Source organism: Salvelinus alpinus, chromosome 16, assembly GCF_045679555.1.
Source record: "Salvelinus alpinus chromosome 16, SLU_Salpinus.1, whole genome shotgun sequence".
Lineage (NCBI taxonomy): Eukaryota > Metazoa > Chordata > Actinopteri > Salmoniformes > Salmonidae > Salvelinus > Salvelinus alpinus.
Window position 1 is genome coordinate 24,048,095 of NC_092101.1, and position 26,876 is coordinate 24,074,970.

The 26,876-nt window shown below is 43.4% G+C and overlaps 1 protein-coding gene across 2 annotated transcripts; it reads left to right on the forward strand.

The window, feature by feature from the left end:
- Positions 1 to 344: 344 nt before the first annotated feature.
- LOC139541169 (sulfhydryl oxidase 1-like) lies at positions 345 to 19,146 on the forward strand. Of its 2 annotated transcripts, none has more exons than XM_071345501.1 (12): positions 345 to 724; positions 3,298 to 3,398; positions 3,792 to 3,840; positions 3,974 to 4,076; positions 4,661 to 4,748; positions 5,335 to 5,480; positions 6,650 to 6,784; positions 6,915 to 7,044; positions 12,141 to 12,263; positions 13,158 to 13,296; positions 14,688 to 14,864; positions 17,608 to 19,146. In XM_071345501.1, exons 1-12 carry the CDS (start codon positions 436 to 438, stop codon positions 18,537 to 18,539), a joined length of 2,412 nt encoding a protein of 803 aa, XP_071201602.1. In that variant the 5' UTR covers positions 345 to 435; the 3' UTR covers positions 18,540 to 19,146. The 2 variants fall into 2 exon arrangements, with proteins under 2 accessions (XP_071201602.1, XP_071201601.1); XM_071345500.1 differs by having other exon boundaries at positions 346 to 724; positions 4,658 to 4,748.
- The last annotated feature ends 7,730 nt before the right edge of the window (positions 19,147 to 26,876 follow it).

Consider the following 26,876-nt stretch of genomic DNA (forward strand, 5'->3'; position numbering starts at 1 on the left):
GGTATCTATCTCATTATGACTTACTAAGTCATAATTATGAGAAGTCATTATTAGATGTTTAAGTCAATTATCAGATAGTAAGTCTGGATCATAGACATTGAATACGTTCTGCAGGCCAACCCCTTTTAAAGGGGCAATCTGTGATTCAAACAAAGGCATCCCTGCCACTTTTTTCGTAAACAGCTGAGGAATGGGGAGAAATGTAACCACTCTCAAATACATAGACACAAGTATTCTCACATATGGATGCATCAACTCACATCAACAAAGCTCAAATCAATTATATCACCTCCGTCCTTGTTTATGAATGTAGCCCTGCTTCTTCGGCGGTCAGAGGTTGGGGGAGGGAGTTGGACGAGTGAAAAAGTTTCTATAACTTTCATATACAGTGGTTGCCTTGCTCGGACCTGGTAGCTGTCAGAAAAGCATACGAAGATGGCGTGGCGCTGCTACCGTGCCACGTCTAGGTTTACAGGGAAAATACACGCAAATTTGAGAGAGTCATTCATATCTACTATCTTATTTGTGTGTTTCCTTTTTCCTTTTACCACCGAAGCTGGCTTGTACACCGCTTCTGATCAGGTAGTCGTTTTAACCCCGGATAATGTGGACAGCGTTTTGGTCAATTCTACAGCCGCACTGGTTGTTGAGTTTTACGCCTCTTGGTGCGGGCATTGTATTGCTTTTTCTCCCGTATGGAAAAGTCTCGCAAGCGATATTAAAGGTTGGTTTGCATTTTCCAGTAATATAATATTCAGTGTTGGCTTATGGCAGTCTCGCCTACTTCCTGGTGTAAGACTAGTATTGTTTTTGAACGGGTTTCAAGTTTATATCATCAAATTAATTAAAATGTAGTAATTTAAGATGTAAAATTATATTCGTGTATTAATTAACTTTTACTCAATGCCTTCTATATAGGTTTCGATTACGAAGAGAAAAACGCAATCGAAAACGTTCATTAAAGGCATCAGGTTAATTAAATTAAATTAAGGCACGAATATAATTTGGATGTATCTTAAATTACCACATTTTCATGAATTTGATATAATCTGGAAGCCCATTCATAAACAGTACCGTAGGCGGGGTTTTTACAACGTATTGAACGGGTTGTTGTTAGTAAACCAATCATAATTGACTGGTCATGTGTTAAGTGTACAAGTCATGGGTTAAACAAATTTAAATGTTCTTTCTTGCGACATGGATCCATCAATTTGTCTTCGTTTTTCACTTACAGTGCATTCGTAAAGTATTCAGACCCCTTTTCTTTTTCCACATTTTGTTACGTTACCACCTTATTCTACAATTTATTCAATTACGGGTTTTCCTTAAATCTACACAATACCTCATAATGACAAAGTGAAAACAGTTTTTTTTTTTTATGTTTGCAAATGTCTTACAAATTCAAAACAGAAATACCTTATTTACATAAGTATTCAGACCCTTTTCTATGAGACTTGAAATTGAGCTCCATTGTTTCCGTTGATCATCTATGAGATAGCCAGCCAAACTGAGCAATCAGTGTGAAATGCCTTGGTCAGGGAGGTGACCAAGAACCCAATGGTTACTCTGACAGAGTTCCAGTGTTCATCTGTGGAGATGGGAGAACCTTCCAGAAGGACAACCATCTCGGCAGCACTGCACCAGTCAGGACTTTGTGGTAGAGTGGCCAGATGGAAGCCACTCCTTAGTAAAAGGCACACGACAGCCAGCTTGGAGTTTGTCAAAAGGCACCTAAAGGACTCTGACCATGGGAAACAAGATTCTCTGGTTTGATGAAACCAAGATTGAACTCTTTGGCCTGAATGCCAAGCGTCACGTTTGGAGGAAACATGGCACCATCCCTACGGTGAAGCATGGTGGTGGCAACATGTTGTGGGGATGTTTTTCCACGTCAGGGACAAGTCCAGGATCGAGGGAAAGATGAACGGAGCAAAGTACAGAAAGATCCTTGATGAAAACCTGTTTGAGCGCTCAGGACCTCAGACTGGGGCAAAGGTTCACCTTCCTACAGGACAACGACCCTAAGCACACAGCCAAGACAATGCAGGAGTGGCTTCGGGACAAGTCTCTGAATGTCCTTGAGTGGCCCAGCCAGAGCCCGGACTTGAACACGATCGAACATCTCTGGAGAGACCTGAAAATAGCTGTGCAGTGACGCTCCCCATCCAACCTGACAGAGCTTGAGAGGATCTGCAGAGAAGAACGGGAGGAACTCTCCAAATGCAGGTGTGCCAAGCTTGTAGCGTCATACCCAAGAATACTCAAGGCTGTAATCGCTGTCAAAGGTGCTTCAACAGAGTACAAACTAAAAGGTCTGAATACTTATGTAAATGTAAATTTCAGTTATTTATTTTTAATACATTTGTGAACATTTCTAAAACCTGTTTTTGCGTTGTCATTATGGGGGTGTAGATTGATGGGGGGGGAACAATTAAATACAATTTAGAGCAAGGCTGTAATGTAACAAAATGTGGAAAAAGTCAAGGGGTCTGAGTGCTTTCCGAATGCAGTGTATGTATTCATGTTTTATATGCCCATCAAACTCCAGTGCAAATTGAGACCGTGTGTAGTATCCAATTTCTAAAACAAAAATTATTAGTCTATGCAGACTTTTTAAATGTATTTATTGCATTTTTTTTTAAATAAAGCAATTATTAACAATTGTTTTAATTTTATATTCCTGTATTATTCCACTTTAAAATGTAAATTGCGGGATAAAAGCTGTGTGATGCTGACCTTGTTGTTTTTCAGAGTTCAGCACAGCCAGTATCTCAGCCCTCCCCCTCCCCTCCCCTCTAAGGCAGACTCTACATTTTTTATTTTTTTAAAGGGGTGGATCAGCTTAATATTGCGGAAAGAATGTTGCTTCCAGACTCTACATTTGATTATTGGAGCATATGATGTGATTTAGGAATTTGCATTCTGTCCATCTCATAGCTACTCTTGTTCAAACACCATCCTTTGGAATCCCAAATTAGAATACATTTTGGCATTTCAGGTCTCAGTCTATATGCAGGATCCAATTAACTGTGTAACAGGAAAATAATCCCATGCAGTTAGTTTGAAATGGACATAGTTTCCTCTTGGCAGCAGGCCCAAACCATGAGGCAGGTTTTAAGGCCTCAGATCAAGAGAGAAGCCACCAGCCTCTGGCCTGCTTTCCTGCTGATCATATGGAATAATTGTATATGCTTAGAAGTTGTAGTAATCAGAGGAATATTTATATAACCCCTATCGTATGGAGATATGCATTTTTGGTGCATTGAGTTTGAAACTAATTATAATGTCTCTCCCTAGAGTGGAAACCGGCTGTGGATTTAGCTGCCATAGACTGTGCTAATCAAGATAATGGTCCGATTTGTTCCCGTTTTGGTGTCAGGGGGTACCCAACACTGAAGGTACTTCAACTGTTATATTCCACCAGCTTTATGGATTTTCAGTGTCTTACCTCACAGGAACCAATGTATCCAATGTTTAAAAATGAACCATATCACAGATTGTGAGTCATTCATTATCAGCTATTTTGACTCATAAACCCTAACAGTGTTACGTTTCAGGTAGCAATACACTCACTTGAGATTAGTTGTCAATAAATGTCTGAGTTCTTCTTTTGTGGTCTGGTGAAAGTCAAATCAAGGAGACCATTTGTCTGAATGAATGAGGGAGCTGCAACATCTGCAGGTGATTTAAAGTAGGAATGGGTTTTAATGGGGAGGGGTGTCCCCTGTTCCTCCCAGTGGTCAACATGTGGCGACCTGCCATCTGATCCTCTCTTTCTTTCCCTCTGACAGTTCTTCCACGCTTACTCCAAACCTGACTCCAAGGGAGAAGGTTTCAGAGGTAATACACATTTTTAGATAATTCCTGGGGCAGATGGTGATGGGGAATGGCTAGTATGAGAAGTTTTGAACTGTGTTTTTCTACGTTTTTCTACATGTTCTCTTATTAGTCCTGTGTGCCTGTATCCTCCCAGGATTTCCTCCTAATGTGAGGGGTTTACGCCATAAGATCATCGATAAGATGGAGACCCATGCGGTTCCCTGGCCCCCTGCCTGCCCCCCTCTGGAGACTGCTAGGTGAGGCAGCCTCTTCTTTTTTTCCTTCTTTTTTTAAACAAACATACATGCAGGAGAGGCAGCATCTTCTGATCACACAAACACCCTAGCGCTCACACACACACAAACACTACCTCTAGGGCCTAGGCCATCATGATTTCCATTTATATTGTGACAATACCACCCTTGGTTTAAAGGTTTTCATGGATAAGTGAGGGTGTCTTGGGTTGTGCCACAGCACATATACTCACACACTCCTCCAACCCGTCATAAGAGACACTTGAGTTTTACTTTTGGCGTTATTTATCTCCGTGACTTTACAAGATAATGGTTGATAACATAGGAAGTAGAATAAAGAAAACAGTCAGGAGGTCACGTTGATTCCTCTTTTCTGAATGAAAGTGTTAGATCATGAAGTCTTCTTCCTCTTTTGAAGAAGGCGCTATACCACTTGTCATGTGTGTTACATGTCAATGCTCAGATTGTGCTGTTGTTCAATTTTTATGAAGTCTTAATAGAAATGTACTTGATGTTTCAATCGTCAACTATTAGTGATATGTTGTGGTCCCTATGTAAATTGTATTATCCTCCTCGCTCCACAGCAGAGCAGAGCTCGACAACTTCTTTGAGACAAACAGTGTGGGACACCTGGCCTTGCTCTTTGAGACCTCTAACTCATATGTGGGCAGAGAGGTAAGAATTAATTAGCAACAGTCAAGCTACATGCTCCTCAGAGGGAAATGGAGGAGAAAAAATCGTGGGGTGGTCAAATGGTTAACATTTACAAGCACACGAAAAACATTTTCTATGTATAGCAGGTGTTGGCAAAAGACAGTGATATTTCTTTGGCTCCCCTAAATTTTGATTCAGCCCCCCCCTCAAAAAAAACTGGGGGGGGGGGGAATCTGTTCCCACGAATTCCCACAATTAAAAAATATATATAAACATTTGAGATATGTGGTGATGTCTCATTTTCATAATCATTTTTATTTTCTAATAGAATCTATTTTTGGACTTAGTTGTGGTCAATTTGAAATGTACAAATCATTGTGCCCTCCGACCATCAGCCCCGAAAAAAATCGCCCCCGGCTGAATCTAGTGGCCTACCCCTGCTGTATAGTAGACAAACATTATGTCAACTGTGTCACTCTGTCAACAAGTGTGTCACTATGTCAAGTGTGTCACTATGTCAACAGTGTACTTGTGTGCCTAGTACAACCAATTTGAAACAACATGCAGACAGTCGGTCATTACTGTGTTGGTTTTTCTTCCTCACCAGTTGACTCTGGACCTACTGCAGTATGAGAAAATAGCTGTGCGGAGGGTCCTGAGCACTGAGGATGGCCTTGTGGCTAAACTGAATGTGACCGACTTCCCCTCCTGTTACCTGTACTATCCTAGTGGGATCTTCACCAGGCTCCATGTGTGAGTGACTGCTCTAATACCATCACAATATGTGACAGAACTGCAGATCACTTTCAGCTTTCCTCAGAGTCTGGATCCTAATGTACCTACTCATCAAGAGTTTATTTTCTATTTTCACAGTTCAATACTCAACAATCTTGTTGTGAAATTTGTTGTGTTATACATTTTTATAGTAGGATGCCTTTTAACATCTGGCCTCTTAATGGGATCATGGAATTAAAATATTCTATTATTATCACTCAATATCATAATACTTTGTATGATGATTCCTCACCCTGTGAATTAATCTGTTGTTTCTTTCACTTTGTTTTGCTTATTTCCATAACTTGGCATGCAAGAGGAGTCTTTTTAGTTGACAAATGCAAAAAGGAAATGATTTATTGCTGATTTATTTATTCCCCCCTCTTCCAGGGCGTACAGAGGGGGTTTAATTTATTGCATGGATACAATAGCGTTCCTTTCCTGCGGTTCACCTGCCAAACCACCCCAACGTTGCCTCGCGCTGCGACAGATGGTCGCCCATTGAATACGTGATTGATCCGGGGGGGGGGGAATGGAGTCGCACATCCGTCATGCGTGTGCCTCTCCCAGGTGAAAACGGCCCCTCCCCTCCGACGTGTGCCTCTCCCCCCTCTGACGCGTGCCTCTGTGCTCTGGGGACCCCACAATGAATAGCGACCCAGCGAGTCTAGTGTAATTGAGTCCCAGGCAGGGGTGGGCCGGGCGAGCTCAGGCCTGGAGCGTCCTCCTGCTCTCATTGGTCCACAGGGTGGTTTGGCTGGCTGGTAAGAACAGGGAGACGGATATCAGTCTTTTTGTTCCTTTTGTAGGGTTAGTAGAGAGGGAAATGATCAGCGATGGTATTTCAGCACCATCTGTTCACCAGAGGAGAGAGGAGGGCTTAGTGAGGAGACCAGGGGCCCACCTGTGGTCTGTTGAGGGCAGGCCCTGGCACATGCAACCACTTGTATCCTGTTCCTAGACAGAGAAGCTAAAAACCGTATTTTTCCACTGTAGCTACAATATACTGTGAGGTCTGTGTTGTTATTCTAGTGGGAAGGATTTTTCACCTGTTTCCATGGTTAAAATCTTCCTGTGGCTGGTGCCAGATTAATAGAAATTCATCAGCCCTAACTGTGAACTCAACTGTCTGCTTGGCTTTCTTCCAGACAACTTGAGGCCCGGACCTTCTACACCTACGCCCTCCAGAGGCTTCCTGGGGTAGTGCGGGCCGGAAAGTCACTGCCAGTGACCTCTGACCTTGCGAAAAACACAACAGAGGACCAATTGAGACCATTTAACAGGTAAAGCATTTTAACTTGACAAAACAGTAATGGTGTCCAGAAAAATAAGTTCCTAATTTTTAGGTGTAAGATTTACCAATGTAACCCCATTGATTCCATGACAAAAATGTTGAATTGTGTGTGTCGTTAGGTCTCGTGTGTATATGGCAGACCTGGAGTCTACTCTGCACTACTCTCTGCGAGTGGAGCTGGCAGCTCACCCTGTCATCAAAGGAGAGGCACTGAGCACACTACAACGCTACATCTCAGTACTAGCGAAGGTGAGTGGACAGGTTTGCTGCTCACACTGAAACTAAACCATACCCACACTGAACACTAACCTCACCCATTCATCCTCTCTCTGTTCATATCAGCCCTAAAGAAGATGGTTGGCTGGCTGTTGTCAGGGCTATGCAGTTATGACGACATACCACTAGAGGGAGAGTGAGACAGTGCTTTGGATTTGTTCAAGGATATCAGTTGTGAAACAGAGGCCTTCCATTTAGCTGCATAATTAGTTCTAATTCAGTTTTGCTTTAAAAAGAAATATGAAAATATGGTCCATATAATTCACCAAATGAACAAGTGCCATTGTTACTTGGTTCAAAATTCCTAATGTAATACCGTTAAGTGTACAATAACTTTACTATTATATAGTTTTTACATGCTTATACCTTCACACCCAAAAATGTGTATCACAGTAGGAATGACACTCTCAATGGTGAACCCCAAATTGGAGGTAATTGACTTGACAGGTCACAAAAGGCTCTCTTGGGGAAATACTTTATTTGCTTCCCATTGGATCCCCACCTCTTTTTTTTGTATGCAGACATACCCTGATTAGGATTTCTTAGAACTGGGTAAAACCCCTGCCCCCACCCCTCACCTCCCCTCCCAGCTCTATGCTACCCAGAAGTGTGCCAGGGATCCCAAGACAATGACCTCCCCAGTCCTGCTCGTATTGGCTGTGCATCAGGCATCAGGCCTCTCCACCACCAATCTCTGTGATTATTTCAGACTCTCTAGGGAGGGATTGAACGGACTGTGGGAGGGTTTTTCTCCAGCCCCCCCATTAACTCTAGTTTGTTTTGTCAATACCTCAAACTCCCTGTGGTATTTGTCAGTGCCCCACAACAATGTCCTTGCTGAGACTGTAGCAGAGAAAGCAGGCATTGCAGCAGTATTTATTGACGTTTGTCAGACCGTTGCCTCAACAAAGGGGTTGTATTCAACCTGTCTTAGGGATGGTTTGGACCAATACAGACAAGTGAACCATGTGTATAAAACCATGGTCTGTCTGTTCATGCTCAATCTCTCGTATCCCTTCAAGTGTTATGACCAAATGGCAGACTGTACAGCACTGTTTACCCGTCTACTCGATCACACGCACGGCATGTCACAGCAAACTAAGATTCTTAAACTTCCAGAGTGACTGGTGTAATTGGATCATCCTGAGAATGAGTCACTGTGCACAAAACCTACAGCTGGTCTCATACCGATGACACGCTCAGCTGTCAATAGAATCTGTGGTGTGCTGTGTGCTCCCACATCACAGTGCATCTCTGTCCCAGACAGGACGTAAACAAGTTATATTTTCTTGCGCTGTAATATTACTAGATTTACTGTCTTGTCAACCAGAATCCAGATTTATGAATCCATACATGTATATGAGGATTTTAAAAAGTGGATCTGGGAAGCATGAGAGCATTACAAAGAGGTTTTAGGATTACCGTTTCTATCCTGCTTTCTTGAAAGAAGCCTCCTGCAGCAAGGGAGGGAGGGCCAGGGAATAAAACAAGGATTTAGGGTGGAGCTTGAGCCCAAATCCATCTCTCTCCTGTGGCGCATGGCTCAGTGTGTCCATGCTAAGGTTAGCAGTTAGCAGAGGTGGATGGTGGTGGAATGTGGCTGTGTTAACTGATTGGCCTCAGTGATACTGTAAGGGTAGCCCACCAACCTCTGGACTCCACCAGTAGGACAAAGGCCTTTGTTTGTTGGGTTGTGGCTGGGCTGTGGGCATGACAGATAGGTCCACTAGGCTGCTGCATGCAGGGAAGCAGTTAGGCAGCTTTTACTCAGTGGCATGTATATTGGTCCCTGAGGTTGAATGAGGCAGGATTAAAAAGGGCTTCCCCGGGCCAGGCCGACAGATGCATTCTATTTTGAACGTCTCTCGGAGGAGACTGCGGTTTCTCAAGTGCTGATACTAATCGGATTTAAGATGACATATTGCCGGGTGAAGTGGATTGTCATGGTCCTCTGAGAGGCTGGGGGAGGGGGCAGGGGGTTAGGTTTGGGGGTCAGGTGGGGGCTCTGATAGTGGTTAGAGGTATACTACCAGAGAAGAGGTCACTCGGAGAGATCCTTCATGATGGGAATACAGTATACTGTAGCATTGATTCATCACACTTGATATGTTCATGTTTGCCAATCAAATACTTCAGACCAAATTACTACTAATTTCCCAGCCAAATATGTTGGCCTTTGCTTATGATTTAGGAAATCGATACGCAGGTGGAGAGCAGAACATGCTAAGTGTTTGGCTCTGGTGAGCAGAGCCCATTTGCCTGCCCGTCCCCAATTTCCTCGCTGTTAAATTCAAATGTGTGTTAATGAGCTTTTCAGCCTGGTTAGTGCCCAGTAGTCCCCAGACCTAGGCGTCTCAGCCGCCCGGCCGATGATCTAATTGTCCTCCTCAGCAGCAGCAGACGGGGGACCTCTTTTGTTTCCTGTTAACAACCCACCTGTAGTACAGGATTGGGTATCTGTATCTGTGAATACCCAAACACCATCTTTTTAGCTGAATGTCTCAGATTAAGGGAGCAAATCAAACCCTGTATGGGGCTGTGTGGGCCACAGGGGTTAAGTAAATCTCCAGGTGCCTTTTTAAGTGGGCCTGGTGTAATGGAGATCCAGTTAGAGTGATGAATAGAACCATGAGCCAGGCACCCAAACGCTGCTGAACAGATGGCCAGGGCAAATTGAAAAGACTCTGCAGCACAAATCAAAAAAGGTGCACCTCTGGGATGCTGTCCCCTCCCGGCCAGGCTGGGCCAGGCCCCTGCCTCTGTGTCGCACTGATGGGTTTGTGCCCCCGTGCCGCAAAAGGGCAGCACTGGCCCACTTCCAGGTCCACCATGTTCACACTGCTGGATGTTACTACACTGACTGTTTCTTGTGGGTGTGTGCGTGCATACACGCCTGCACATGTGTGTGTGCATCTGATTTGATTGTTATCTACAGGCTCCTCATAAGTAGTTTTCGCCATGACAACACCAGAAAATGCTAATGAACTTAAATAGTCCATTGTGACTGAGACATCTTACCTCTGTTTTGAATGGGAGAAGGTTGCCATGACAGCCTACTGTTTATTTGGTCGTCTCTTAGCCGTTAGGGTTAAATCCAGGTCGACCTGTAGAATCTAGTCAATAGCAGTATAGTGATGGGTCTTCCAGGGTGGCTGTTGTAAGGGTTCTTTAAGGATCGGAAGTGGCTTTACACCTCCAATCAGCTTGTTCTGTTGTTAATGCCTCCCTGTCTTCAGCTGACCCTCTTCTGTCACCATCTGTCTCAAACACAAGGCACTGGGATTTCCTCCCTGCCTCCCATAGTGGCCCACTGTTAGTTGCAGTGTTATATTTCCACACACACCATGTTGTCTTTGTATTTATTAGGGATCCCCATTTGCTGCTTCCAAGGCAGCAGCTACTCTTCCTAGAGTCCAAACATATTAAGGCTCTTCCATCACACATAAAATAAATTATAAAACAGTACATCATATAACATTATTACACCACTACATATCTACAATACAAAATGTATAATACCACAATGCAACAATATTTCAATGTACGTGTGTTTAGAGTGTGTGTGTGTGTGTGTGTGTGTATGCATGCATGTGTCTGTACCTGTGTGTTAGTCTCTTCACATTCCCTGCTGTTCAATATCTGTTTTTTTTATCTGATTCTACTGCTTGCATCAGTTACCTGATGTGGAATAGAGTACTGTGTGCCTCCCATAGTCTGTTCTTGACTTAGGGATTGTGAAGAGACCTCTGGTGGCATGTCTTGCGGGGTATGCATGGGTGTGTCTTGCGGGGTATGCATGGGTGTCTGAGCTGTGTGCTTGTCGGTTAAACAGACACCTCAGTGCATTCAACATGTCAACACTTCTTATAAAAACAAGTAGTGATGAAGTCAATCTCTCCTCCACTTTGAGCCATGAGAGATTGACATGCATATCATTGTTAGCTCTCTGTGTACATTTAAGAGCCAGCCGTGCTGCCCTGTTCTGAGCCAATGGTAATTTTCCTGATTATGTTGGAGAGGCTTCCATTAAAGAACACCCCCTGTGTTCTGTTAGACAGGTAACTCTTGGTCCACAATATAGCAGGGGGTGTAAAGCAGTGGACTATGATCAATAATTTCAAAAGCCGCACTGAAGTCAAAACAGCCGCCACAATCTTTTTAATCAATTTCTCTTAGCCAATCATCAGTCATTTGTTTAAGTGCTGTACTTGTTGAATGTCCTTCCCTATAAGCGTGTTGAAAGTCTTATCAATTTGTTTACTGTAAAATAGCATTTGTATCTGGTCAAACCCCTTTTTATTTTTTACTAAGGGTTGCTTGTATGCTGATTGGTCGACTATTTGAGCCAGTAAATGGGGCTTTACTAAGGTAGCGGAATTACTTTTGCTTCCCTCCAGGCCTGAGGGTACACACTTTCTAGTTGGCTTAAATCAAATAAATGGCAAATAGGAGTGTCAATATCATCTGCTATTATCCTCAGTAATTTTCCATCAAAGTTGTCAGACCCCGGTGGCTTGTCATTGTTGATAGACCACAATAACTTTTTCACCTCTTCCACACTTACATCATTTGGTCAGTTATACTTGGATGTGTAGTGCCAGCGTTTGTTACTGGCATGTCATGCTTAAGTTTGCTAATCTTGCCAATGAAAAGGTCATTAAAGTAGTTGGCAATATCAGTGGGTTTTGTGATGAATAAGCCATCTGATTCAATGAATGATGGAGCTGAGTTTGCCTTTTTGGCCAAAATTTCAACCTACTTCTTGACAACGGCAGAGGTTAGAGAACGTAAACAAACAGTACAAGAAACAGTCATGACAAATTCTCCGGTGTCTTATACGCTGTCGTTTTTACTAAATTAGTGGAAAAAAACATTACACGTTAAGTATGGCAAAAGCGGGTTTAGGTGAAATTTCTAAACTCAGACAGATGGCATGACAGATGGATTTCCAACTCATAGTAATAATCATCTATTACCACACAGTACAAAATATACTGTTTAAGAGTCTATTGTATTAAATGAGAGGAGTTAATGATGATGATGTTTACCTGTAATGTTGTCTTGGGCAGTACTTCCCTGGTCGTCCTGTGGTGAACAACCTGCTGAAGTCTGTGGACACGTGGCTGAAGGGTGAGAAGGACACAGAGCTGTCCTACAGCTCTCTGAGGGACGCTCTGGACAACACTGCAGAGGTGAGGGGTCAACCCGCCAGCCAATCAGACAAGCCTGAGGCAGAACCACTCACCATATTGTTGATGAGCCAGAGTCAAGTGATTTTATAGATGATAGCTGAAATATTTCAGGCATAGAGTATCAGCACACAGGGAAGTAGGTTTATGTAATGCTGTAAATGAATCTTGTGAGCCTTGTGCCAGCATATGTATTATTGGAAAATGTATGTGTTGTTGACTTTGGATCTAAGCCGACATGCCTATAGGTTCCCCAATTGGACCAGTCACTTAGTGACATCATTAGCTTTTAGCAGCCGAATCAATTAATCAATGAAGAGGTATGAACCAGCTCCTCTAAGAAATGGACTGGTGTCGAACAGTATACACACACCGAATCTTTACTATCGACTTTGAAGTAATTCTGTCAATCACAGACTCTGCAATCCTGGGCAGTGGCAGGGAGGAAACGACAATATGTCAGAAATATGCTGTTTGATCAAAGCGTGTTTTAGCAGTGTTTCCTTCCCTTGACCTGAACACAATCTCACCACTCTGTTGAGGCGTTTCCATTAACCTGGAATCGCCATGATATAGAATGAGAATAGTATGGCATAGAACGTGCTCCCACTTAACATGACATGTTGCAGTAAAATAAATCATAGATGTATTTTCCATGTACTTACTTGGCCTGTTTTCATTAATGTAAACTAACCTCTTATTAAGAATCCTCAGATAGAGCAGGTTATATGGAAACCGCTTTATGAGAAGAAAGGGCGACATCAATCAATCTTAGTGTTAAAGTAAAATAAATCAAATCAAATATTCAAATTTGATTGGCTACATACACACATTTAGCAGATGTTATTGCGGGCGAAGCAAAAATGCTTGTAAATGTGTGCGTTTGTGTGTGATCAGGTACCTAATGCTGCGCTGCCAGAGGGGGTGAGGTGGGTGGGCTGCCAGGGCTCCAAGCCCCACTTCAGAAGGTACCCCTGTGGCATGTGGACCCTTTTCCATGTCCTTACTGTACAGGCCGAGGAAGCTGCTGGCAAAGGTAGGAAAACTCACTGAACAACAGCTATTTTTGTTTTTATGATTACATGATCACTAAACTTCAGTTAATTCAAGAGGAATGTTCCTGGGACAATGGTAGTAAGTGGAAAAGGGATGTTGTTAGAAGCTAAAACAAGTCCTCCTGCCATGTTAGCCTGTTAATGCGGCCTTTAGAGCCCATCGCCTCCTAGGAAATTGGCCAGAAGTCAGCAGCCATTCAGTCTTAGAGGAGTGAGTGTGCCCAGGCGATGAACCATGACACAAGTGTTTCCAGTCTGTTAGAACCCCTATGGCTCTCTGGGGACAGATCCCTCCAGGTCATTGAGCCAGTCAGAAGAGTGTACAGCGTTCACACAGGGGCTGCTGCTTTCAATACAGGGATATGGTTCAGCTAGGGGAGAGCAGGGTGGGGGGTGACCAACCGGGGACAAGTGCTTTGTAAACAAATTAGCCTGGAATGTTTAGTGGAATATTTTGCAATGACCGTATTTAACTGCACACACTTGCACAACATTTAGACAGTCCCACACAACAACTCTCTCACACTTACTTCAGTGTTAAATTCCGTAAGTAGCCTATACAAAGCTCTTTTTTCTTTTTTGTTCTGTTTTCTTGTCACAACAGCATCTGAAACAGTCCCTAATTGTGGGTGGGTCAAAAGGGATTTCTTTAGATTAGTGGAATATGGGTGGTTAATAATGGAGGCAGCTGACCAGCACTCCTCTCCTGGAGGGCTTAATACCAGGGCTTATGTGATGGGGTGGAAAGGGGGGCACATAACCTGCAGATGGGCCAGCAGGGGACCAGGGGTGTCCATCTGGCCCCCTGCGGATGGACCTCTGGATTAGGCCTCCGCCCTACCACCACGGATCATCTGAGGGCAAAATAAAGCTTTACTGTAGGGAATTAAACACAACAAAAACCTGCAGCAGACATTTCGGTGCTGGTACTGGTGGTGACATCTGCCAACCTGGTTGTTTTTCAGAGCACATTGACTAAATACTGGTATTCATGGAATATATCAGAGCACCGTGGGAATGCCCAGGGGACTCAGGATCCAGGCCCTTTATTGCCCTGTTATTAACCACTAATAGTTTAGCACTGAAGAATTCCTCACTATCCCTGTCCATGTCTGTTGTCCATGTTTTGATGTTTTAAGCCTTTCATAATAACTGGCAAAACATTTTAAGGGACCTTTGCACCTTTTTTACATTGTGCCAAACCCATATGTCCTTAGCCATACTAAATGTATACGAAACAATATACAGACATTCCTTGCTGCAATTTTCAAATGTACAATATTAGACTCCTTTTCAACAGTACACTGATGTGTATAACAAGTATGCTTAATCTTGCTAATAACTTCCTCCTCCAATGCGTTCTTCTCCCCAGACCCCCAGGAGGTGCTCCAGGCAATGAGGTCATACATCCACAGTTTCTTTGGCTGTCAGGCATGTGCCACCCACTTTGAGAACATGGCCCAGGAGAGCATGTCCCATGTGGGGACACTGTCCTCCGCTGTGCTGTGGCTCTGGTCCCACCATAACCACGTAAACAATAGACTGGCAGGTAAGGATGCATGACAAATGTTACTGCTACTTCCATTGAGGACGATTGGTCTTTAAGACTGAACCTCCAACACGTAAATCATAATATGCTAATTAGTAAGTATAGAATTTGCATATATCATCATATTACTATAGAGTAGTATGATAAATTGAAATGTCTCCTACAGTGGCCACCATTGTCCATACAATAACGTTAGATAAATGTGGCTCCCACAGGCCATTGTACTTTTCCCTCTCCCACTTCCCTCCTAAAGGATCTCTTTCAGCCTCTCACTCCTTTAAAAGGGCCCCTACGGACCCCCCCCCCCCCCCCAAGTGTCCCAACTCTACTCCTAACCCCTAAATCGCTATAATACGCCTGGCGATCCTCTGGGCAGACACCAGCTGTCCCCCCTCACTCCTCCTCACCCAGTCTCCCCCTTCTCTTCTTCCTCTCAGAGATTAGCCCTCCTTCCAGAAGACTGAGATCCCTGCCCTGCCCTAGCCTGTCTAGAGCTCACTACAGGTCAACAGTAAATACTAAATCTATGACCTTAACTGTAGTGCTAAAGACTGCAAACGGCCAAGACTGCAGCCTTGATGTCCGTGTCATTTTAATGAGGGCTATATGGCTGCTGAGTTGGCTGTTAGGGCCATCATTTGAGTTTATTTGGTACAAGCCTGTCATTATCACCTCACTTCGTTGAATCACATTGTTGTTGTTTCTGTGTGATGGTGGTGACTCCCCCATCCTCAATCCCCTGGACAGCCTGTGTCCTGAATAACAGGGTAGAGGGGCGTGTGCGTCACCTTCTGTGCTTGTCCCTGGTCCCCAGACACTCCTCCCTATTAGGACTGCATGTCTGTCCCTCCCCAGAGAGTCATATCCTTCGCTTGACAATTGATATGGCAACAATCTCCCAGAGCGAGGACCATCAGCCCAAGAGCTCAATTTCCAAGATGCTTGTGACAGCAGTTGGCACACGCCATGTCACCTTCATCACGCTTCCCCCTGTTTTGTAATCCCTCACCAGGATGCTTCAGGTTGTGACGTGTGGTGGGGTTTGGGGGCAGGGCCTCAAGGGGTGGGCTTGGCTGGTGGGGACGGGATGGTGCAGGGGTGTTGGTAGCATTGAGTAGCAGTATCTCCTCCGTCGGTCTACCCCCCTCACGCCTCTGCTTCTCATCCCAGTCTTCCCCAGGGGGAACGTACTCTCCTCTTCCCCCTCTCTTTCTCTCACCCCTCCCTCTCCACCTCCTCGCTAAAGTGGGGCTCTTTAGCAGCTCCCACTGTCCTCCTTTCAGAGGCAGCCATGCATGAAGCGGGGCCTATTTGTAAAGCAGCGACGCAATTAATTTAGCTGGCACAAAGAGACCCTGAGCCGAGCCCGGCTCGGTAGCAACAGCAGACCTGTCCTGTTGCCACTTGTCAACAGGGTGAGATAGAGACGCATGTCTACAGACACCAGAGCCATGGGCCTGCCAGGGCTCAGTGAGGAGGGGAAGGGAGATGCTGAGGACGCTCTCTCAGTAGTGCTGCTGGGGACTGGAGCAGCTCGTACTGTATCAGCCTCATGTTGTTGGTTTGCTTTGTAGAGCATCACTCTGCTAATCTACCAGTCTGCCTACATTAATAGTGCTCCTCTGTGTCCTGTACAGTAGATCTCCACATTGAGAATTAGTGCTGAAGAAACTATTTTGATGTGGTAAATAGATATTTCTTTATACCTGATTAATATTTATGGGATGCTTTGAATGACATTCCCTGACAAGCCTTTGTTACAGTATCAGTATACTATTGCTACTATAGTATCAGTACTATTGCTAAAGTCACCCCTGGAAATGAAAGGCAAGGTAGTTAGAATAGAGACATCAAAGACATGTCGTCATAAGGGGACGGGATATGAAAGCTGTCACGCTGGTGAAATGTATAAAAGGCTCCAAGCCTAGCAGGACATAGTAAAATTGATGTATCTCTTATGTAAAGTGCTGTATGCAGAGTACATACATACATGCATATGACTGAGATTAATCTGGGGGAGAGACGGGCGATGTAAATTGACAGCGCTGTAAAGTGACAGAACTGCTGCAGCTTTGACTTTCCTCTCGCATGGGCGACGACAAGCAATTTATTAGCAGATGCCTCCATTTGGGGGGCTAAAGAAAACATGTAAAGCAAAAAAATTGTAATTCATTAAAAGGAGAGCTCCCCTCTGGAGGTGCCTGCTTTCATATTCAATTTGGAGAGTGGGCCGTCTTCAAAGGGGTGTGGAGGTAAGGGGTTCTGGGTCTGGGAGAGGTTGGGGAGGGGGGGTGGGGTAGCTGTCCGCTTGGACGACGTCTATTATCTCGCCACCCCTCCCTCCGGGACGTCCCAGAAGCACATTGATCATTGTTAGACCCTGTCACACTGTCACACACACACCGAGACATCACACACTCATCCACACACACGATGCAAACACACTGCACTTACTGCTTATTATGAGCCATGTGGAGAAATTGATCTTTGTAATGTATTCAAGCATCAACATAGATTCTGCATGCAAAAATACCTCTGTCTTGGTATCAGTTTAGTTTAATTGTGTGAGATGTCATCAGTATGTCCTTCTATTGGACCAGTCAGTTTTACCTAATACATTTACATTTCCACAAACAGTTTACCCTCTCAACATGACTGTGTTGTTATCTGTATCATTTATGTTAGCTCTGATAAGTAAGCACACTTACTCATCCTAAGTAACCGTCTCATTCCTGCTGACCAGGTGCTCTGAGTGAGGATCCCCACTTCCCTAAAATCCAGTGGCCGTCCCCAGAGCTGTGTCCCAGTTGCCACGGGGTTAAGAATGGAGAACACACCTGGAACCAGGAAGAGCTGCTCACCTTCCTCCGCTCCCACTTCTCCTCTGAACACCTCCTCTCTGACTACCTGGAGGAGGAGGCGGCCCAGCTCCTCAGCAGGCAGAAGGAGAGGCTGGTCGCCAGGCATCAGGAGAAGGAGCAGGAGGCCAAGAGAGGAGCAGAGAGGAGGGCCAGGCAGACCCAGGACACCTTGGTCAAACCACTGCCGGAGGAGGAGGAGGAGGAAGAAGTGGCTAAAGAAGAGCCAGCAGAAGAGAAGGAGGCAGAGAGGGCAGGAGAAAAGGTGCAGATGTCTGAACCCCCACCCTGGGTAAAGCCCAAGGCAGATGTGTCCCACCAGCCCCAGCGCAGGCCCAGCATCGTGGGGCTGAAGTTCAGGCCCCCCCAGGAGGAGATTGTAGACCTGGACTCCTTCATCAACCAGCACTACAAGGCCAAGGCCCTCCGCGCTGCAGCCAGAGTGTCCTCCCGTGTCAAACTCAGGACCCTGCAGAAGAAGGAGCAGCCGCAACCTGGAGCCGGCCTGGAACAGGGGCCAGTGCTGCAGCTTGGGATGCAGCCCGTGGAGCCGGCGGACTTGTTAGGGCAGCACAACACGCTGCAGAAGAGGATTCTGACGGGCAAGTACACTGGGTCAGAGGAGGAGGGGGCTCTGGAGATGTACCCGCACCCTAACAAGAGGCGCTGGATGTCCTTGCTGAGCGTGGGCTTCTCCAGACTGGACATCAGCCTGTGTGTGCTCCTCTACTTCCTGTCCTCAATGTGTCTGCTGGCCATGTACCTCTTCTTCAAGAACTGCCGGCGGCTGCGACTGGCCAAGGTGGCTCTGCCCTGAGTCAACATTACCTGGCAATGCTACTGTAGATTTACCCATACTGTGACGCTGTGGTCAGTTCCGAAACCCTCCCAACTGAAGGATTCGTAATGTTCCGCATCAATGGATTGCTTCATGGTGCTTGCATTCAGGATAATAATTTATGACCCCAAAATATTTAGCATTTTTTGACCACTTCTGAAGGATGAATTAAAACACCAGGGAATTAATGGGATTTTATGATTTTTTGTGAAAACAACTAAAGGGGTTTATTTGATATTTATTGTAATTCTTAGGCTGTATATAATGACAAATTAATTTATGTGAAAAAAGAATCACTGTATTGAGTTTTATGGATAAAAGCCCTAATGTAATAGGAGAAACACTGCTCTTCTCTTAGACCTGTCACTGCCAGCCTTTCCAAAGAGTTCTATAAGCTGTGTACTCTAACAACTATTTTATATTCTTAGAAAGGAATCAACCTCCATTAGAAAATGTGATTTTACAAAGAGAAATGTGCCTTGAATGTCATTTTGGAAAAACAGTGCCTGAAAGTAGATTATCCATATTGATTTTAGCATAAAGCAAGTGGATGTTTCCAAATAAATAAAGATACTATATGATAAAATGTGTGTGTATATATATATATATATATAGTATGTGTGGTCAGATTAATGTTTATTGTTCACACTATAGAATTAGTTCTTATTCTATGGTTCACACATTCTGATCCAAAGTGGTCTATGTTGTGACTGGCCATACCATGCTATTGTCTGATTGGCTAGTGCATCTTACATGTCCCAATTAGCTTTGCACAATAGAGTTTAGACATGAATGAAGTGTTGTAGAGCAGCACTTGTTCACAGATTACAAAATAAGCAGGATGGGGGTTTTGGCTGGTGTCCATTACATTAGGCTTACTGGTCTCACTCAACTCGAGATACTGTGTTTTGCTTTGCTTATCTCAATCAATCAAATTATTTTTGCTAAGATTTTGCATCGTTGTAATTGTTCAATAGTGGACTTTGATAGTTCTCCTGGAGCAAGTTGCACTGTTAGAATATACACTATAACTACCTTTCTGCTGTTTTATATCTCTACAACTAGAGATTAATGTAAACCAAATGTACATACAGTATACCATCAATATCCAAAGTACCTGAGATGCCAGATTATTCTTTTTTTTTCTGTCCCTCCACAGCTTTCCACTTTATGTTTTGCATGAGGTTTTATGAGTAACATTCAAATGTTTTGTTTTGAGGAAGGGGGTAGGGTAAGGAGTGGTGGGGGTGTCTGTAGGTTGAAGGAAAAAGGCTGTTACCATCTGGTCTGTTGCGCTAGCTAAATCCTAACAATTTCATTGGGATTATAGCAAGTGAGTAATCCAGTTTTCCTTTGGGCTGTGGGAGATTACCGTGAGGATTAGCTCCCACCCGATAATAAACTTTATTAAAACGCAATCGGCTTTCAGGGTCTCTTCCTTCACACACTTGCAAGTGGGCTCTGCTGGGGGTGTTTCAACCGTGGATGTGAAGGCTGGGTGGATACCTTGGGGAATAGGAGGGTTTTGATGTGCTCCAGATTACAAACTCATATGAAGGACAGTAAACGCTTGATCTTGAGCTTTGTGTTTTCCTGGAACATTGCATTTCACCCATCCCGTGTCCCTGACCCCTCTAGTCCAAGCCCTCCCTGTCTCCTGGATTTCACATTGGCAGAGTAGAGTATAACCATGGTCACAGCAGCCAGCAATGTGATGGTGGCACTCTCAATTGTCTCCACAAAAGCACACATGATTAATGGCCCTACATTGCAGTTGAGCACCAAACCTGAGAAGCTGTGATCTCTGACCTAATCAAACCTTTCAGAATTGTGAATTATGGCAAGTTACAGTTTATGATCTGTAGAATGGGCTGAGAAAAGCATAGTTTGTGATGCTGAAATTACTGCAAAGTTTATACATTTTACTGATTGCCTCTGATGTATCATCTATATTACTCATTCCGGGGAGGTGTATCTCTCTGATTGAGCTGTCTGAGACGTCAAACTGCTGTAAGAATGATGACATGAACAAACATTTGTTAACTGTACTTATTTACTTGCTTTATCACTTGCTCTGTTACTTACCTGTTACTACTTACCTAATTATTTTTCTCAATTTACTTGTTTATTTGTTTAATTGCTGTTGGATTGTGAGTTGTAAAGGTGCTTGTTGACACCCTCCCTGCTGCTTGTGGCAACCCTCAGGTGCTTTGAGCCCTAGAGCCCAGGATATTATGTGGGTTGAGACTAATGAGAGTTAATGAGGAAGTTGGCTGTGCAATATACATCTGTGGCTTTGCCAATACTGAAGGTGAAAAGTGCACACTGAGAACAAGGTTTTCTAATCCAGTCGTAGACTCTCAGCCATCCACTTGATTTCCCTGCTCATGAATCGAGATCACAGAGGGACACTTTTACTACTTTAACATCTTTTAGAAACTGAGAAAACCTCTCCTTGCACTGATCCTAAAACGTGGCCAGACTCGGTGAGGTCTGTGTCTGTAGCACTACACCAGAAGAATGGAAATGTTAATGTTATGGAAGCTCAAAACAGAAGGGTAAAAAAATCACCTAGCTGCCCTGTATGGTGTTGTCTTCCACAATGCTTAGTTTTATTGTCGGCCTCTCCTGTATTCACAGCCAGCATGTTTATTACCTTTGTATTGATATTAAAATGCAGGACAGGCTTGATACATTTTCTGTCATCTCTCTCTGAATTTAATAATACTATAAAGCTTTCCCCTATAGAGGTCCAGAATGTAGAAATGTAGTAATTTAATTAAAAAATGAAAGACAAAATAGGTTAATATATGATATACCCTTATCACATCTCATTCACCCATTTATCCAGGGTTTTTACATTTGCCTCTAAAGAGGGAGTCAAGCAGGTACAGATTCATCTCAATTTACTGCCATGGCTCAACCTCCTCCACTTGGACCGATCTCCTTGGACACACATCTCATCTCTCATGCATCTTATCCTATCTTCAGCTTCCCCACCATGGCCACCAAATCATCCTCGGAAAAGGGATATGTCTCCTGAGAGAGATGATAGCAGAGGATACCTCCAGAGGCAGATTGGCCATCAGGCTGGACTGTTTTTTTTTTAGCTATGATCCCTTATTGATTTCACTTGTTAAATCCACTTCAATCAGTATAGATGAAGGGGAGGAGACAGATTAAATAAGGATTTTTAAGCTTTGAGACAATTGAGACATGGATTGTGTATGTGCCATACAGAGGGTGAATGGGCAAGAGAAAATATTTGTGTCTTTGAACAGGGTGTGGTAGTAGGTGCCAGGCGCACTGGTTTGTGACGAGAACTGCAACACTGCTGGGGTTTTCACAGTCAACAGTTTGCCCTGTGTATCAAGAATGACCCATCACCCAAAGGACATCCAGCCAGCTTGAGACAACTGTGGGAAGCATTGGAGTCAACATGGGCCAGCATCGCTGTTGAACGCTTTCGACACCGACACATTGTAGAGTCCATGCCCTGACGAATTGAGGCTGCTCTGAGGGCAAAGGGGGGTGCAATTGCAACTCAATATTGGGGATGTGATCCTAATGTTTGGTATACTCAAAGCATTATGAGCTGATCAGTGTGCAACGCCCGGCCCGGTTTTCTGATAGACTGAGCTGAGGTCACGCAAATTCACATTCAATGTCATACATGGAAGCACCAAAGAGACAGCCAAGATCATGGATCGTAAAAAACAGAAAGACCACATTCTACATTGTCACCTCACTCAAAACGTCCTGTTTGTTGGGCGGCTAAAACCATGATTTGGCCAAACAGTAAAGTGCATTGTCCTCATGACTCCTGTAATGAAAATGTGTCCCATTCCCTGCGTCTGTTTTACTGGGGCCAGCTGCTGTAATGAGCGAGACACTCTCCTCTCCCGCCATGCGCTCAACAGAAAAATGTGTTCTGATCCTATAAAATTTCAAAATGCAATTTCGAGGAAAACACAGCTTTTGAAGCTTCATCCCCTTGTCCCTGTCAAATAGAGGGAGGAGGGTATCAGCTTTCTCTAGGCATCGTTTTTATTTCTCAACTCTCCAAATTCAGCTCAATAGCAACTATTTTACAACCAAGATATTTGGTATGGCTTTGGGATATGGAGCGGCGCACGCGCGAAATGCGCACCGGCCATGGCGAGGGCATAGGCCTAAAGGTCTCATGGGTAGTAGCCTACGGCTGCAATGTTTTTACATTACATTTACTGTTGGATGGGTACATGGCTTGCAGTGGGTATTATATTTAGAGTTAGCGATCCAGGTAATGTGTTTTGAGTTTCCACTTCCTCAGGTGTTGAACCCCAAATTAATTAGACTATAATATCAGTTACTGAACATAAAGATACATGTCATTCATCTCTATTGAACACAAAGTCCTATTTTGACTGTAAAATATATAAACTACAGTCTAAATTGTCAACCCAAAATTCATGACAATTACTGGATTAGGTTGCACAAAATATCTTGAGTCGTGTGTTCCTGCTTGGACATGTTAGATGAAACAACGTTTTTCTTGAATATCTCAGCAGTTTATTAATTACATTCTAAATAAAGCACTATGAATTACTTTATAAGATTATTACTCATGATTTCGGACCAACCAAATCATGGGCTGGTGCCACCAACTGTAAAAGATAGTGGCACCAGTGACACCAGGGGAATGTTAGTCTGTAGCCCTATAATAGTAATTAACACTTAGGGTAGGTGTTGATTCAGGGGAACATGCATGACAGGCACTAATTTGCAATATAGCCTAAGTCGTTAGCTTGGCTTTTATAAACTATAAGGAATAAAAGCAGACAGACAGACAGACAGACAGACAGACAGACAGACAGACAGACAGACAGACAGACAGACAGACAGACAGACAGACAGACAGACAGACAGACAGACAGACAGACAGACAGACAGACAGACAGACAGGCAGGCAGGCAGGCAGACAGAAAGGCAGACAGGTAGGCAGACAGGTAGGCAGACAGGTAGGCAGACAGGTAGGCAGACAGGTAGGCAGACAGGTAGGCAGACAGGTAGGCAGATAGACAAGAGAACAAGAGAAGCACAGTGACAGCAGAGAAGGTGCTGAGACAGATAGACAGGCAGATAGACAAGAGAACAAGAAGAAGCACAGTGACAGCAGAGAAGGTACCAGGGCTGAATTATTGTCCCAGTCCGCCCCTGCATACCTCAATGAGAGTAGAGGACATATCACCATATCACTATAGCAGTGAAAACAGTGCACCCATGTTTGCATACTTTAACTATATCTCATTAATGTGACAACACAACATTTGTTTTTACATACACGGCTCAATCCATTTTACAATAATTCCATTGTCAGCATGCTGTAGTCTAATATTTACATGTAGCTTACTTCACTTGTGATAATTCTTAAGTGTAATTATTCAATAATGCATGGTGAAGAGTTGTTTGTAGATGTGTAGATGCTTTATACCTGCATGCATTATCTCAGTCCAAAGCGCCTGACTGTGGCTCTCCTGTTTCACCTAGACCTTCAATTGTCATGTGACTGCTATTTAAGGAGGACTCTTTTTAGCTGTAAAGCTCGACGATGAACAAATTCCCGGATACGTCGATCACATTGTTTTAATGCACCCAAGCACCCATGTATTTTCACCCAACAGGGAATATTTTCTGTTTCCCTTGTTTATTATAAGATTTCAGTCGATGTTCATTCAAGATGTAGATCATCAGTGTCAGGGCTGCGTGTTCTTATTTGTCAACAAGGAAATTCTGATTTTATACAAAATATAAGCCTTTTTAATGTTCACAATTGAAACGTAGGCCTGTGATATGGGGAGGTAGATAGACATTATTGCAAAATAAACGTTTGTGAGGTTTGTTTTTTAAGTCTTCAGTTCGGTCATTTTTCAAGACCTATAAGCTCACCATATAGTGCCATAGTAAGTAGCCTACCGCTGGTTGTGGTTCACATTTGTGGTCTAATAATAGCAACGGATTGATTACATTAGCCTACAGATAATACAATCAAATGTAAAATATAACGTATTAAGCCACAAAATAGTAGTCAATCAGAATGCGGTGGAAAACATGCTTTCTGACTAAAATACAGCTCGTTTGTTCAAGCAATCTCTTCCACTAATTACCTAAATGGACAGGAACTGGCAGGAGACAATAACTATTCCCTAATAGAATTTGCTCCCAAGTGCAATTTAATTTTCTCCTTGCCCTCGTCTAAAGGTCCCCCTTTCTTTCACTGTCTTTTTCTGGCAAAGAAAGGGGGAGCACGTTCTGACATGCCTCAGCCACGACGGTTCTCTCTATTTGTGTCTCTATTTTCAGAGAAAGAGAGACAGATATTATTAAAATGCTACAGCTTTCTCCTCGTGCTTGCAGAAGCTAGCTGGAGTAAACAAGAAGTGAGAAAGCCACGACCTGGCTGCCACGCTCGCGCCACGTTGAGCGCTGTCCAGTAGGAGTAGTGCTGAAATTAACATGACGCCTGCAATCCACCTAAGTAGGTAGGTTTGCATGAAGTTGTACGTGTTTTGTCAATACGAGGGGCAGAAGTGTGATGCTCCCTATGGATATTACGCATCTTGAATTTATGAAATTAATTTATTCATGTGATGTTAAAACCTGTATATTGTATAAGTCTGGGTCCATTCATTGTGATTGTCTTGTCTGTGCCACTTTGACAAGTAGGCAACGTAGGCTTATCAAAAGTAACTAGATAAGGATAAGAAGGAGATTTCGAGATTTCTCCTATGGCACACAATGTTCCATGTTCAATTCGAGTGAAGTTGATCGCTATTGTAGTTTAAGTTTCATTGTGCAAATGCATTAAATGCACAAATCAATCACAATTTACAATATATTAAAATATTGTTCCTCCTTGAATTATTTAGCAGGATATAATTTATGTTTTAAAAAGAAGATAAGTAGAGCTAGCATAAATAAACCATTGGCTTTTTTATTTATATTGTTATTCATGTTTCTCCCAATCACGTTGACTGTTTTCGTGTGCATATCATCTCATGGAGCGTATGGTGTACACACTCTACGGTGTGTGTGTGTGTGTGTGTGTGTGTGTGTGTGTGTGTGTGTGTGTGTGTGTGTGTGTGTGTGTGTGTGTGTGTGTGTGTGTGTGTGTGTGTGTGTGTGTGTGTGTGTGTGTGTGTGTGTGTGTGTGTGTGTGTGTGTGTGTGTGTGTTTTCTTACTGGAATCTACTGTACTACTGGACAACCAATGTGCAGTTGAGTTAGGTTCAACCTGTTCAACTATACAACCTGACTTGATATAGACCTTGGAGATTATTTATATTTCTGTCGATTACCCACAACTATCAACTGCATTTCAAGTAAGATACTTATAGGCTATAGGTCCTCAAGTTATTTGTGCTTTCTGTCAATCACCAAACCACTTCCCTCAGTGTGTCTCGGGTTAAATAATAAGCATAGATGACGCCTTATTTCGTTGAGGGTAATCAAGCTAGCCTATTGGTTGCAAACGTGTAATATTATTTTATAAGCTGGTTTTGGGGAAGGCCTGGTTATCCTATGAACAATATAGCGGTCCAGTGGTGAGAATGAATGGTTGTATTGCGAGACCTCTTGGTCCTTGTGCTTTACCTATAAGATGGATTTGTGAATCGCAGATGTCAATGAACTCTTACACTGAAATATTATATCTAATTAGAGGTGACTGGGTCAACAGTGGTGGTAGAAAAGTTGCCCTTTGCTTGAGTTATAGCTTCCAGCCTAGGACTCATTGTCCTATACTAAGGGATGCATCATTAGATTTTACAATGACACAATGACTTTTCCTCCCAAGCACACAAGAGGAGGTGTACTACCCACTTCCATTTATTTGTACCTTCTAGCAGGGGATCAAACAAATGCAGAAGTTTATACTATTTCAATAGGTCTAATTCTCTTCAGATATTTTTATCGCTTGCTTTATTGTATTTTTATATAGACTACTTTTTATATACGTTCGTGGGTATATGAATAAAAGAAACAACATCTACATTTTGTCCAGCAGTTTCACTGTCAAATGTGCTCTGCCATTATCCACTATAGGCCTACTACATCCATCAATACATCTAACTGAATGACCGAATGTTGACAGTCCAAGATCATTTTCTCCACACTGTATTTAAAAGCCAAATGCATGATTGCAATGCACTCGACAATCAAAGTAATTGAATAATCTTTGGGGAAAAGTGAATATTGAAAATGAAAGTGTATGACGGGATGATTCCCTTGCCTTGCCGCACTGTCCTGGATGAGGAGATAGATGGAGGGATGGGGATG